Here is a 13,652-nt window from a genome sequence, read left to right on the forward strand (position 1 = left end):
TGTATAATCACGAAAATCTAAACTGGCTATTATGTCATCAACAACTAATTACCTGTTTTATGACTCGCACGGGGTAGTTAATGAACTCACAGAAAAATGTTCGTTTTTAGATTAGAAATTCTCAAACAAAAGTTTAAAATTGCTTCGTTGTTTTAGGCTGATTTTATAAAGAAATCTTCGGACAACACAATCAATTTCATAAAACACTTAAAGACCGTGGGTTATGTGGTCAACAAATAATAAAATCAGGTTACCAGACAATTGCTGAGAAAGTCAGAAAATGCGTTTATGTCAGTGGCCCCTAGAAAACGCATAAATGCGTTTATGGCAGCGTAAGGGTTATACAGTTTTGGTTGTGAAGTTGGTTGTTACCTATCTATTTTCTTCTTCTTGAGATTCGAGTGTGAAAGTCACGGCGGGAGGGACCTAGACGTCATTGATAGTCTAAGAAACAAATGGCAGCAAGTGATCAAATTGAATTGTCGATCTCATCCACACATTTCAACCTGTGGTTTACAAATACGAACTATTCCCAAATTGAATTTTTTTCTTATTAGTGAACTGGACCTGAGGAATGTAATGTTTTTTCCACTGCATTTATTTTCACACCACTATATTTTCGCACTCATCAGTGCCGCGAAATTAAGTTGCAGCGAAATTTTACTCTGTGTGCTACTCACGAAACTAAATACTAGCGAAATATAAGTGTCCTAGGGTATTTAAAGTTGTTCCACTTTTTGCTAAATGGACTAGGCAACAAAGGCAGTGGTGTTAACACTTTTGGCCACGACTGTAGATCTAAAGTTGAAGCATTTTACCACCTCCAGTTTGCAGCAACAATCAAATCACTTAGTTTAGTGCAAGACACTACCATTGGCTACCAGCTGCTCGCACAAACAAAGCTTGGTTGTATTACTACAAAGCTGAATGGTGCTATAAAGCATCATAGAAAGCAAAGCTATATCAAGTTATTATATCATCTACTAACAAGCGAGTGACTTGACTAACGATTTTAGTAAGTGAGAGTATAAAAACAAACTTGGCTAAACCATAGGCAACTGTTTCAATAGCAGTTATTGAAACTTGGAGTTGTGTGCACTATGACTAGTAACTAAGTCTACCTATAATGCGACATACCGCTGATACGAAAGATAGCCGATAATCCCACTAAAGAAACATACATCACATGAATATAGTGGGTTTATTGAACAGAATCAATCTAAAAGATGGGGAGAGGCTGTAATTACACAACATTAGTCCAATGATATCAGAAATGCAGAACCTAGGCAATAAACATCGTTCAGATGAATGACCGAAACAAAAGCAGATACACAGCGAATATGCACTCATATATTTGCAATCGGTGCAAAGGCTGCGAGCGACTGGTCTCACAGGTACAATACCGCATCAGTAAAGCCATTGATCAATATCCATGCATTATATTCTCCGAGCAATTGCATTACAGAAAGACCGATGTAGGATTTAGCTTTGCAAAGTAACACCGTTTCTTTTGTGCTGATAACAATGGAAAGGCTAATGAGGTGTGCTACGTTGCCTTACTGGGTGCAAAGCAGCTCGGCAGCCTCAATAGCTTCAATAGGAGGTTACGTAACACGTCAGCCGTTGCAAACCTGAAGGGCTCTAAGACAAGACTGTTACATTAAGTAAAATTATATAAATTGATGCCGCAACTGTGAACCCTGTCATCAGTTAAGGCATCAATTTGGACAATGAACCCTGAAATCAACATCTAAACAGACAAAGATGCACATATAAAAGCTCGCAAATCTTCCAGTCAGATTATTTGAAAAGAAACATTGAAAATGTGTTAAAAGGAATGACCACATCTAGACATATAGCTTTAGATTCAATAGATAAGCATTAGCAGACAAGTAGTAAAGGCTACATGCAAGCAGACGGCCCAGATTTGAGACTTACATCTATTTCCTACGGATAGAGAAAGATAACAATTGGTTAAAATACTTCACTAAGAAACCTGGGCTTATCACTGCACCAACCTAACAGCTAGAAGGAGACTTCACAGAGAACTACAGCTACAAGAAAGACGCTCTTATCATTAGTAAAACGATATAAGTGGTACAAAAGGAAAAAATATCGGAAGATGTGGTTAATTTATTTAGTTAATTTCTTTCTAATGTTATGAAAACTTTCAGCACCCTGTTTAACCTAATTTGTAGTTTTTAGTTTGTACAAATAATAAAGTCGAATCTCCGCATACCACACTAACTCATTGCAAGAATTGACTATACTGCTACTAATACAATAACTCTAGTACGCTTGCCAGTCCCACGGACTGTGAGAGATCGTCATGAGTAATCAATATATGGAGAATTATCCTGTGAAGTGGTGTAGTGGTAGTGTGCTTGCCTTTGAAACTGATGGCACGAGTGTGATTCCTGTGCGAGGGAATGTTTTTTCCTAACGCTCTTAGCGTCGCGACAGACAAACAGAGGCTGCTCTTATTATAGTAAATATTGTGACAAAGACTGTCTTGTAGATAAAGCCACACCTCGCTGTCAGAAACCTTCCTTATACGCATCTAAAGGCTGGTTCACACTATATCGCTATATGTCAGTGTCGATGCCACGATACTTCGGTGATTGTTGATGACACAATATTCAAACTATCCCAAACCCATCTGCGTTTGCATCAGGAAATACTCTGTGACGTAGTGTTCTCATTTCTCTTTTTAAATTTTTGCATGAAGAAACCTTTTTGTTTTCGCACGCTGAAATAAAAAATTAGTACCGCAGCAACTATCATGAATGGATATTGAAGAAATCATACGATCCGCGACCATGAATTACCATCACCGCAATGGTTCACTTTTGAAAGGCGGTTGCCGATGCTCGGCAAAATATCGGGAAGGTTTGCAATCGTCAAACTTTCCCGACGTGTCCGCGATGCTTCGCTGATGCCATCGATTCACAGTTCACATAATCGACGATGAACGCTGAAAAGAAAACGATATAAAACTAACAGATATTCAATGAGTCGCTAAAATAGGTGTAATGACCATTTTTGCATACTTTTGAAAAAGAGAAATTTGCAATTCTAGGATTGCATGAAACAGAAAGTTATAATTTCACAATGCTTTTAAAATGGAAAATAAATAGAAATAATGAAAGCGCTATTTGGTGCCTTTGTTTATTTCAAACCCCAATTCATTGTGTGACTTTTCTAAATTTCTATAAATGTGGAATTAAAACTTTTACAACATCTAATACATAAATAAAAGTTCAAATTAGAAATAAAACAAAAAAGGGTATTGATTTGCTTTGATGAATAGCATTTAGTAATGCAGATGTGGGCATACACAGAAAACTTGGAATCTATGCCTGAATAACTGATGTATTATTTTATACCAGAAAATACCAGTGTTAATATTACTGTAAAACACCCTTCAGCATGTTTTTATATGCCTAAAAATCAAACCAACACTTTGACTCGTCTTCATAAAAATCAAATAAAGTACAAACACAATGCAGCAATTGAAAGGGTAAGATCATAGAATTACTGCTGTCAATGTACGTGGGAAAGTACCTACAACAATTGTCATAGCCCGATGTGATGTCATGTGATAGCCCATTGTACAAAACCTAAGCACTGATCTCTTAATGTGACAACAAATCAGTCATCACAACAAAAAAGCATATTAATGGTTTTTAAAATAATCAATTTACTGTCAGTGCAGCTTTGAAAACTACCAACCGAAATGCTGGAACAGTTTTTTGGCATCAATGAGGAACAACCCGATGAATGGAATCGAGTGCTTGAGATGTCACATGACAGCAACAATGACTTACGACCTCATTACAAATGTACAAGTACTGAATATTTCCTAGAGCCTTATTGATGAATGAATTATTTTTAGCATTTGCACAATCTAAACGGTAACTTAACCCGAATGTAGTGAGAAGTTGACAAACATAAATTTTTAGACTGGTTGGACAAGCTACACCCAAAACATTTAAACAAAATTTTTAAGTTCACAAAAATATCATTAAAAATTTATTAATACCATAAATCCTAGTATATAAGCCCAACCGACTTATATATGAAGATTTATGGTATACTATTGATAAATTTTTAAAATTTTCAATTTAATTCAAATTATGGGATGATACCAGCTTTGCTGGTTCTAAAAGCTTTGCTGGTTACTTTAAACTAGGATATAATATCGCTGCATCCAGAGACTAGGATATAATATCGCTGCATCCAGAGACTAGGATATAATATCGCTGCATCCAGAGACTAGGATATAATATCGCTGCATCCAGAGACTAGGATATAATATCGCTGCATCCAGAGACTAGGATATAATATCGCTGCATCCAGAGACTAGGATATAATATCGCTGCATCCAGAGACTAGGATATAATATCGCTGCATCCAGAGACTAGGATATAATATCGCTGCATCCAGAGACTAGGATATAATATCGCTGCATCCAGAGACTAGGATATAATATCGCTGCATCCAGAGACTAGGATATAATATCGCTGCATCCAGAGACTAGGATATAATATCGCTGCATCCAGAGACTAGGATATAATATCGCTGCATCCAGAGACTAGGATATAATATCGCTGCATCCAGAGACTAGGATATAATATCGCTGCATCCAGAGACTAGGATATAATATCGCTGCATCCAGAGACTAGGATATAATATCGCTGCATCCAGAGACTAGGATATAATATCGCTGCATCCAGAGACTAGGATATAATATCGCTGCATCCAGAGTGACAAAACAACAATGACTGGGCAATAATGACCCGCTGCCTACCTCACTGTTTCCTGGTTGCTCAAATATCTACTGTGGTACTATTGACTTCTCGTAGGGGAAAAGGAACTTAGAAAATGAATCGACTGGAGTCGGTAGTTTCTTTTGCTGATTTCCATGAAACAAAGACTATGTCTAAGACCACTTCTACACCAGGGTGTCATGATGAGTGGTGCTAGCACCCCTAATCGACGGTATGAGATGTTGTTTGCAGGGGTACAAGCATAAAACTTGAAGCTAATGAAAGTGTATTTGTTGTCACAACAGCTTGCCAACTTGTGAATCCACATTTCTATCTCTTCTATGCATCAAAAATAAATATCGTAACGCCATCAATCCTGTAAATGATCTGCGTACTTAGATCACCAAAAGGAACCAAATTTCGATCGAATAACAACAGACAAGAAAAAAGTAAAAGATCATATAGCGGATTTGTTTTATATGCTGCTGTGTGAAAACATTAGACTCTTATTAGAATGACCTTCCCAATAACATGTATTGTTTTCATATACTCTGGATATGTCTGTTTTTCGTTTTGTTTTGAGCCTTTTAGTTTCATTGAAAGCAAGGAGGTGTGAGATCGCCCTTGTCAGTTGTAAGGGGTTCAGCGAGAAAAATGAAAAAGGGAAATGCTGTTCTAAAAACTTCAATCAAACATAATCAAATTTCTTATCGCATGCTTTTTGATTTCACAGATTAATGCATTGAGCTCTAAGCTCCGCTAACACTAAATAAACCACAATTTAGTGCCTTACTTGTGGAAGCTCATTGCCATTGTTATCGACTGGAATGTTGTCATCGTCTGGATTCACTGGACTATGGCTCTTTGGTATTGGAGGGACCTTGGCTGGTTTGTTAGTGTTGTTCTTTCGTGGTATAGTCGAGGCCTTAACTGGTATGTTGGAAGAGGAAAGATCTAGGAAATACATAAAAGAATGCATAAGCATATCATAAGCATATCATCAATAGATTCAGGTCTAATTAAATGACATTAACTAGTTACTTACTAGTTTGACAAAGTTACAATGTAACATTGACTAGTTAAGAGCGACTAAGAACTGTACCAAACTGATACCATACCTACTGGCACCGCACCCAACTGGCACCGTACTCAACAAACACTAAACCCAACTGGCACCGTACTTATGAGAAATTATGTTGAATGACTAGCATGTTTTATTTTAAGAGCTATGATTAATAGTTTAAAGCATCATACTTTAGAGAATTAATCACTATATTTGCATGATGCGAATTTAGAGTTGTGCTCACATATTGAGTTACAATGTGATAAGTGTTTCAATGAACATTCACATGTTGTCGATTAACACGGGTGCTTTGTTACAAAATAATAGGATTTCTACGCCAGAAGTCATAGTGGCGCATTCGGACCTGTTCCAATCGAAATAAGAATGACTGAAGTGTGCAAAATGGACCAGCTTTGCAGCATTTTCTTGCGTCTCATCCTAATGTAATGTCTCCATCTTTTGCAGACATGGAACATTCAATATAGATTTGTGAATAACACAACTCGTTAGACTTGTGGATCTTCGACATTTCCATCTGGTAGATAATGTAAACGTGCGGACTAATTGCGTCATGAAAACATAGTGTTAGAAGCCATCACTGATAACCGACAATTATATCCATTTCAAAGAGATGTTTTATGGCTTTATTTGAGTTGACCAATAAATACTTAACAAGCATAGAGATGTACAAATACTATATGACGTTCGATAGAACAAATAAATGCCTATAAAACTACCATTTTATGAGCTCATGCGCGATAGCCCAGGCTCATGTTAAACGAAATGGATAACGCAAGAAAAATTGCAAATTTGAATCGCTAATTTGTATACCTAGTTGGATAAAACTGATAGAAAACCAAAGGCTTCACTCAAATGATCAGCAAACTATTAATTCATAGCAATTCATACAACCGATTCTCTTCGATGAAAACCGTAAGTAAAAACAATGCTCCTCGGCTTTGTCCTTGAACAGAACAAGTAAGGTCGACACAAACAACAAACATCACGGATTGACATTCACGTGTTTACTTTGAAAACATCCACCTGTATACAAAGGACGGTTCACAATAATTACAACGACTTGTTATTTGTAATCAGGCCGTAAAAATAGCGGTCATTGTTTGGCATGCTAGAACTGTCAGCTATTGTTAAACTATAATCAGTGCTGGTTCAAAATGATCCCTATTTATTACTTTGGTGTAAAGTTTGACAATTTAAGCTGAATGCAACAAACATCTTTACTGTGGGAGGTATGGTATGAAATAACAAGATCCAATTATCAACATTGCAATCTCTATTACATACTCAGTGAATGGCTACATTTCATTCCCTTAGGCCAAGGTCACAACTATACAGTTGGTCTGAGTTCAGGTTTCTGTATTATCTTGTCTAATGATGGTGCATCAAAGGTCTCAATTTAGCAAAATACAAAAACACAGCAAAACATCAAATCAGGAAAAACTAAAAAAAAGATAAATGTTTCAACACGGTATAGTTTTAGAACCAAATACTGCTAATGATCACCTCTACATAAGAACTCTTCAACACACGACATGAATACTTGACTCAAAGTAATTTCCAACTCACAACTTTTGATGTGGAAGTCTTAAATTTTGTAAGTAAAAGTGAAGAAACCAGCAAAAAACTAAACAAAAAATGCTAAAGTATATAAAAGTAACAATATATATATATATTATATTAAACTTCATCTAGTCTATGTTTGAGTAAATTATGCTGTGTATCTCTACCATTCACAATACTGACGAATCTACACTGCTGAGCCTACACTTTCATTCATGTCTCCAAGTTGAGGTAACGCCGAAACCTCTTTCTATATATATTATAACTTTATTAATTTATTCTTTTACATCAAATTTAGTTTTTTACAAATCATTTTTCATGTAGTTTCATGCAAAACATTGATTTTAAACATATATTATTATTAAGATTGTGGAATGAATTAAACATATTACAATGTATACATATATTATTACTTTTTCCTACATAAATTTTGTATATAGAACAAGTAAACATCATATATAGTGGTATGTCTGTAGTAGTATTCACCAATGATGCCAATAAAGATCTCACCCACCTTTGGTAGACGATGAAAGTGTTTCATAGGCCCAGGTGTTAGCAAGGAGGGCGTTGGGGCTGCCGTCCCTCACTGTTTAACAAAAGAAAACTTGTGTCACACGTAAGTGTTCACTAAAAAAGCTTGAAGGCAAATGATGGTGCTACAAGTAAATGAACATGATTTGTCCCAACCACTTTGACTTTCCCATCAAAGAAGTCAAGGCCAACTTAATACTCAATTGGAGAGGTCATAGACGATGCACTATATATTCATACCTCGGCATACGATCTCAAGGCGTTCTAGGACTGAGCTGTCGACTAACTTGTGTCTAAAGGCAATATTTTCTATATAAAATATCTAAGTACAAATTAATCCATTAGCATACTATGGAAAAAAACACCTAAACAGGATATTACAATGGGCAAATGTGTTTTTAGTTGTTGTAATTCAGTACATGCACAAAGTAACAAATACCTATTTAGTTGATATAATCTCCAATAAAATGTAACATTCCTATGTACACTACTTCATGGAGTTTTTTCCTTCGAGAGACGTTGTGGATAATAGACGCCTGAGAGAGACTTGTTAGCAACACTTTTGGTACACTAAACTTTGTGACCATACACAATAGAAACTTTAAACTTAACTCAAATGAATTTATCTTACTAAACGCACGCTTGAAGCTGTTCAAATTTTTCATTAATTTACTTTAATTTTGTCATCTCTTGTTTCAGAATCTGCTTTTGGTTAATTGTGTTTTGCCTCGCAGTCACTATAACTTTCAGCCAACCTTTTAAAAAAATTTTCAAACTGAGTCAAGGAAAAAGACTCGCATACTTAGCCATATAGTGGCCATTGAGAACCGAGTCGTATGCTCGTATCTTAAAGATTACTCGTATCTAAAGGAATAAACTTGCTTAAAACTCTGCTCATATCTCGAGTTTCTTGTATGTTGGGGCACTCATGTGTAGACTGTATGACTGTAGACTGTATGACTGTATAGATAAAAGATTAGTGACAACGACTTGTGATGCTGTAGCATACACGTGTAGTAGGATATGACAGCACAGAGGTCAAAGTACACTCCTGAAAGAATACTCAGGACGAAAACAACGGAATGGCAAAGGTGAAATGTAAAAGATCAAGGTGAAATACAAGAGATCAAGGTGAGATGCGAGAGATCAAGGTGAGATACAATAAAGGTAAATGTCAAAATAGAGAGATCGTAGCAACATTAGTGAAATTGATATGACGCCAAAAAGACAAGGAAAAATTTACTACATCATCATAGAGATCCGATAGCCAAAACAGTCATAGCATCGACGAAGCAATGCAGATAAGTCGGGAAAGTTTGCAGCAGTCAAAATTTCCCGATATTTCTCTGAACATCGACAACAGCCTGTACAATGTGAACCGTTTCGGTGATGGTAATTCTCTGTCGCTGATAGCGTGAATTATTTATTTCCATTTATGATAGTTGCTGCGGGACCAGTATTTGATTCAAGCAAACAAAAACAAAAAAACTCCTTCGAGAAAAATTAAAAAAGAAAAAAGGAGAACACTATATCATGGAGTATTCGCTGAAGCAAACGCAGATGCAAACTTTGTGATAGTGTGAACTTTGTTTCATCACCAAGAAATACCGAAGTATTGTGATATCAACGCTGAGATACGTGTGAGCCAGCCCTAATGCGCACAGGAAGGAGACACTAAACTCAACTCATCATCCCCAGTCATTGCTCTTTACGCCTACGAAATAAATCTATTGAGGTAATTTGAAATGCGAGTGAACTTGAGACACATAGAGTGAGAGAGAGCAAAGGACTTCATATTGACAAAACAAACCTATGATCACAGCTCTACTGCATACTGATCAGCTAGCTACAATCATGTGCATTAATTAATATGTCTCTCTGCCGACCCTTTCTGAGTGCTCGCTAAATAAAACAACTTTTACAGGTCGCTGTCTTTTAAGCATACTACAGCTTTGCCTGGCTACGCCTGATGAGCAAACACAAGCTATCGCAAATCTAGAGCGTGACATCATCATATCAGCAGATATATTTAGATCTATTTCCAATCAAGACTTTGAAAGGAATGGACGAGCTGAAACCTAGTGACCAGTTTAAAGATAGTACTCAGTCACAACTAATTACTGCATATCTCTATTTTGTTTTGCTTTCAAACGTTTAGTCCACACTAAAAAGATCAAAAGATTTGCCTTCAAAAGATTTACATCCCATTAAAAGTGATTGGAATCAAAGGGACGGAAAAAACTGAGTCTACGGCAAAAAAGCATACGACTAACAATCTTTCAAGTAAATGCACCAGCAATACAACAAGACTAATATAATGATGAATACATTTATTGCAATGACCGCTAAGTGTGCGAATCACTAATCTGTTAGTAGCTAAAATACTCTAACAGGCTGGGATATATTAGAAATGTCTATAGAGAACATAGAGCTATTCGTATTTTAGCTAGCAACTGGACAGTCCGATGCACCATAGAGCTATTCATATTGTAACTAGCACCTTGGCAGTCCGATGCGCCATAGAGCTATTCGTATTGTAACTAGCACCTTGGCAGTCCAGTGCAGCATAATAATTAACCGCACAATAATTCTCAATTGCAGGAAGGTGGTCAATTGGTGAAGCGGTAAAGTGTTGGTCTACGAAATCGAGAGTTCAAGCCTTGTTAAAAGTAATATATTTTTCTTAACATTTCACTGTGACCTTGGACTCTTATTATAGTAAAAATTGTTGGGTGTTGTGGATCCACACTAGTGTTGGGCCGGTAAGGAGTTATCCGCCTTTACCGACACCGAGTGATTATCGGTATCCGGAAAACCAATCATTTTCGGTGACAGCTAGTTATCCGCAGCAGGTTTGATATGATCGGTATTTATCCGTGAAAGCCTATCGGTAATTGGTTATCCGGAAAAATTTTTGCAATTGACAGGCTACAGCATTACCAGCAACGTGTGCACAGGAGAATCTCCGGGACAATGAGCTACTTATGAAAGAGCTCATTTGACGTCTCACCCACAATCGCTATGTAACTGAATGAGAAAAATGAAAAAGAAAAATCATGCGTCAATTGATGTTATGGTTAATAGCAAAAAGCATCTTTGAGGAACACGCCAATCAAAAAGAGTCGCTCAGCGCACATTGGCAATCACAACTTTTCTCTCAGAAATTCTAAAACACAACAAATGTGAATTATATTATAACTCTTTCTTCAACGGACATTACCACGCTTACCTATAGGTGTCTAGTATTATATTACGTCTTACATTGACAAAATGTAAAACGTAATGTACGTTTCATATTTTATCAAATATAAAACGTATATTACATTTTATATTTGATAAAACCCCCGTTTGATATTTGATAATACGGTTGATATATTTATATGTTTTATATTTGATTTATCCCCCCTTGCGTTATATAAAAATGAGCAGTAGGTAAGCTGAGGTTAAACACACACTGAAAACCGTATACCGAACTACAATACTGACAATACTGAACTTTCTTAGTTGGCAAAGGATACCGAAAATGGTAAACACCGAGGATACCGACACCGGAAAAACCGACAAAAAAGTGCAAGGAAATCCTAACCGGCACTAAATTATATACTGGCCCAACACTAATCCACACCTTAGTTTGTTTTCCGTCCCAACCATGTGAAAAGACCACGAATCTGGTGCTTCGATAGTGATTATGAATATCAACTAGCATGCAGTTGTCAACAAATCTGCCGGTTCAGTTAAAGGGAAAATGTATGCAGCACGATTTCTTGCACACGGAGCAGCTCGCTACTGGCTTGTATGACTAGTACGCTTCTGGAATGTTCCAGAGGGATTTTCTCCTCAACGCGGAAAAAACATTGGCGTCATAAAATGACAACCCACGATAAAGATACTGCCTTGTAAACTAAAAAGCAAAAGAGTTATCCATGTTTTTATTATACAGAAAGCTTTTTTATTCGATGAAAAGTGCCAAACTGGCATGACTGGAGTGTTCCATGTTAGAATAGCAGATGACATTGATAAAACTACACTCATAAAAAAGGTGCAGGACATTTCTACTGAGATATTTAATATAATATGTAGCTGTAGTGAGTGAACCACTAGAGATTGTTCAGAGAATGTGTTTTAGACAAAGCAAAAATCGAGAGAAAAACTAGCTAAGAATATCAGCCATACCTGGTAAAGGGTTGAGCATAGGCTTCCCTCCAAATGACTTGTTTGCAGCCACACCAATCTCTGCTGTTTCCTTTTGTGCTTGCTTCGAGATACGTGGAGTCGCCCCCTCCTGTTTGCTCTTGCTGGATTTGCTGAAACGATGGAAGAGTCATAAAAAAGCAAAGATAGACTCAACCTTGACCCTGCTAGTGAGATAGACATATCAAAAGGTGCCCAAGGCTGGAGACGGTGCCCCAGCCGGTTAGGCTAGTCAGATGGTAACCACAACAGGCTAATGCTTTTACGATTTGCTTATAGTGAATGAGAAAGCGAGTTGTCCATAATTGTAAATAAGCAAATAGCATTGTGCAGCGATGAAAACAAACAATAGAGACAAAATGTAATAAAAACAAAGTAATACGTGTGAAAGTAGCATTTAGTGATGTACCTGGATACACCGAGCGCTGCTAACGTTACCCTGTAGCAAACAGCGAAGTTAGCTATAGTCCGAGTAAAAATTCATTAGCATAGTTCCACATGATTGGACATACATTTTATTGAATAACTCGATGCCATTTTGCACTATTTAGTAGCTGTAATACAGTAAATTTGATTTTGTGTACCAAAATGCATCATTTTTCATGAGAAAGACAGAGAATTCTCATGCGAATGTAAAGATTCTCCGTCAAACAGATCGATGAGGAGCAGAGAGCAACCACCTTACATCATACCTTACTAGAGACACGCAAACACAACACCTTGTGTCAATAAACTAGACAATTATTTATAAGTACATAGTGCTATTGTTTATAGCCTGCTGGAAAGGTAAGAGTTGATAGTTACGAAGGACGCTGAGAGAAATGGCAGAGTGAGGAGAAGTTGTGAGAGAAAAAGCCTAATCTATGCGCATTTTATGCATGGTTCGGAACCTGAGTATAGCTGCCAATAATGTCTCTGGTAGGAAACCCAAACTTGAATAGACATTACCTTTCACTTGGGGTAACCAGGGTGAGGTAATAATCATATATGCAAAACATATGTATCTATATATGTATATATACATACATATCTTACGTATATATATATATATATATATATATATATATAAGCCACACGGGCTTTATATATATACATATATATATCGAAGCGATTGTTTGTCTGTCAAATTTCCAGTTTAGAGCGATTGATTAAAATCGCTATAAACTGTTTATCGCTTATTGATAATATAGCATGCATGCTATGCTATATACAGCAATAGAACACAACGCTGTGACTTATCTCTATAAGTACAATACTACATCGTTTTCAAACCAGAACTAGCGCCACTAAATGAAAGGAATGAATTAATAACAAGCACACATGCGCGGAGTTATCTTCTCAGAGATTTATAAGCACCGCCTCCACATTGCGCCGTCCTGCCATGCGTGAAACAATGTTGTTGCAGCCATAAAAAATTTTAGTCATAACAATCGTTTAGTTTTACATATACTGATATGCACAAATACATACAAGCATACATAGAATGTACATATATAAGTTTACATATACAGACTTAT

The 13,652-nt window shown here is 36.7% G+C and overlaps 1 protein-coding gene across 1 annotated transcript in view; it reads right to left on the reverse strand.

Moving 5' to 3' along the window:
• The window catches only part of LOC137400855 (TOG array regulator of axonemal microtubules protein 1-like), a 45,540-nt gene that overhangs the window by 23,413 nt on the left and 8,475 nt on the right, over positions 1-13,652 (reverse strand). The window contains exons 7-9 of the mRNA XM_068087197.1: positions 12,118-12,248; positions 7,928-7,999; positions 5,563-5,723 (exon numbers count right to left, since the gene is read on the reverse strand). Coding sequence (XP_067943298.1) covers positions 5,563-5,723; positions 7,928-7,999; positions 12,118-12,248 — 364 coding nt within the window. The remainder of the gene's footprint in view (positions 1-5,562; positions 5,724-7,927; positions 8,000-12,117; positions 12,249-13,652) is intronic.

The sequence above is a fragment of the Watersipora subatra genome, chromosome 7 (assembly GCF_963576615.1).
Source record: "Watersipora subatra chromosome 7, tzWatSuba1.1, whole genome shotgun sequence".
Taxonomy (NCBI): Eukaryota; Metazoa; Bryozoa; class Gymnolaemata; order Cheilostomatida; family Watersiporidae; genus Watersipora; species Watersipora subatra.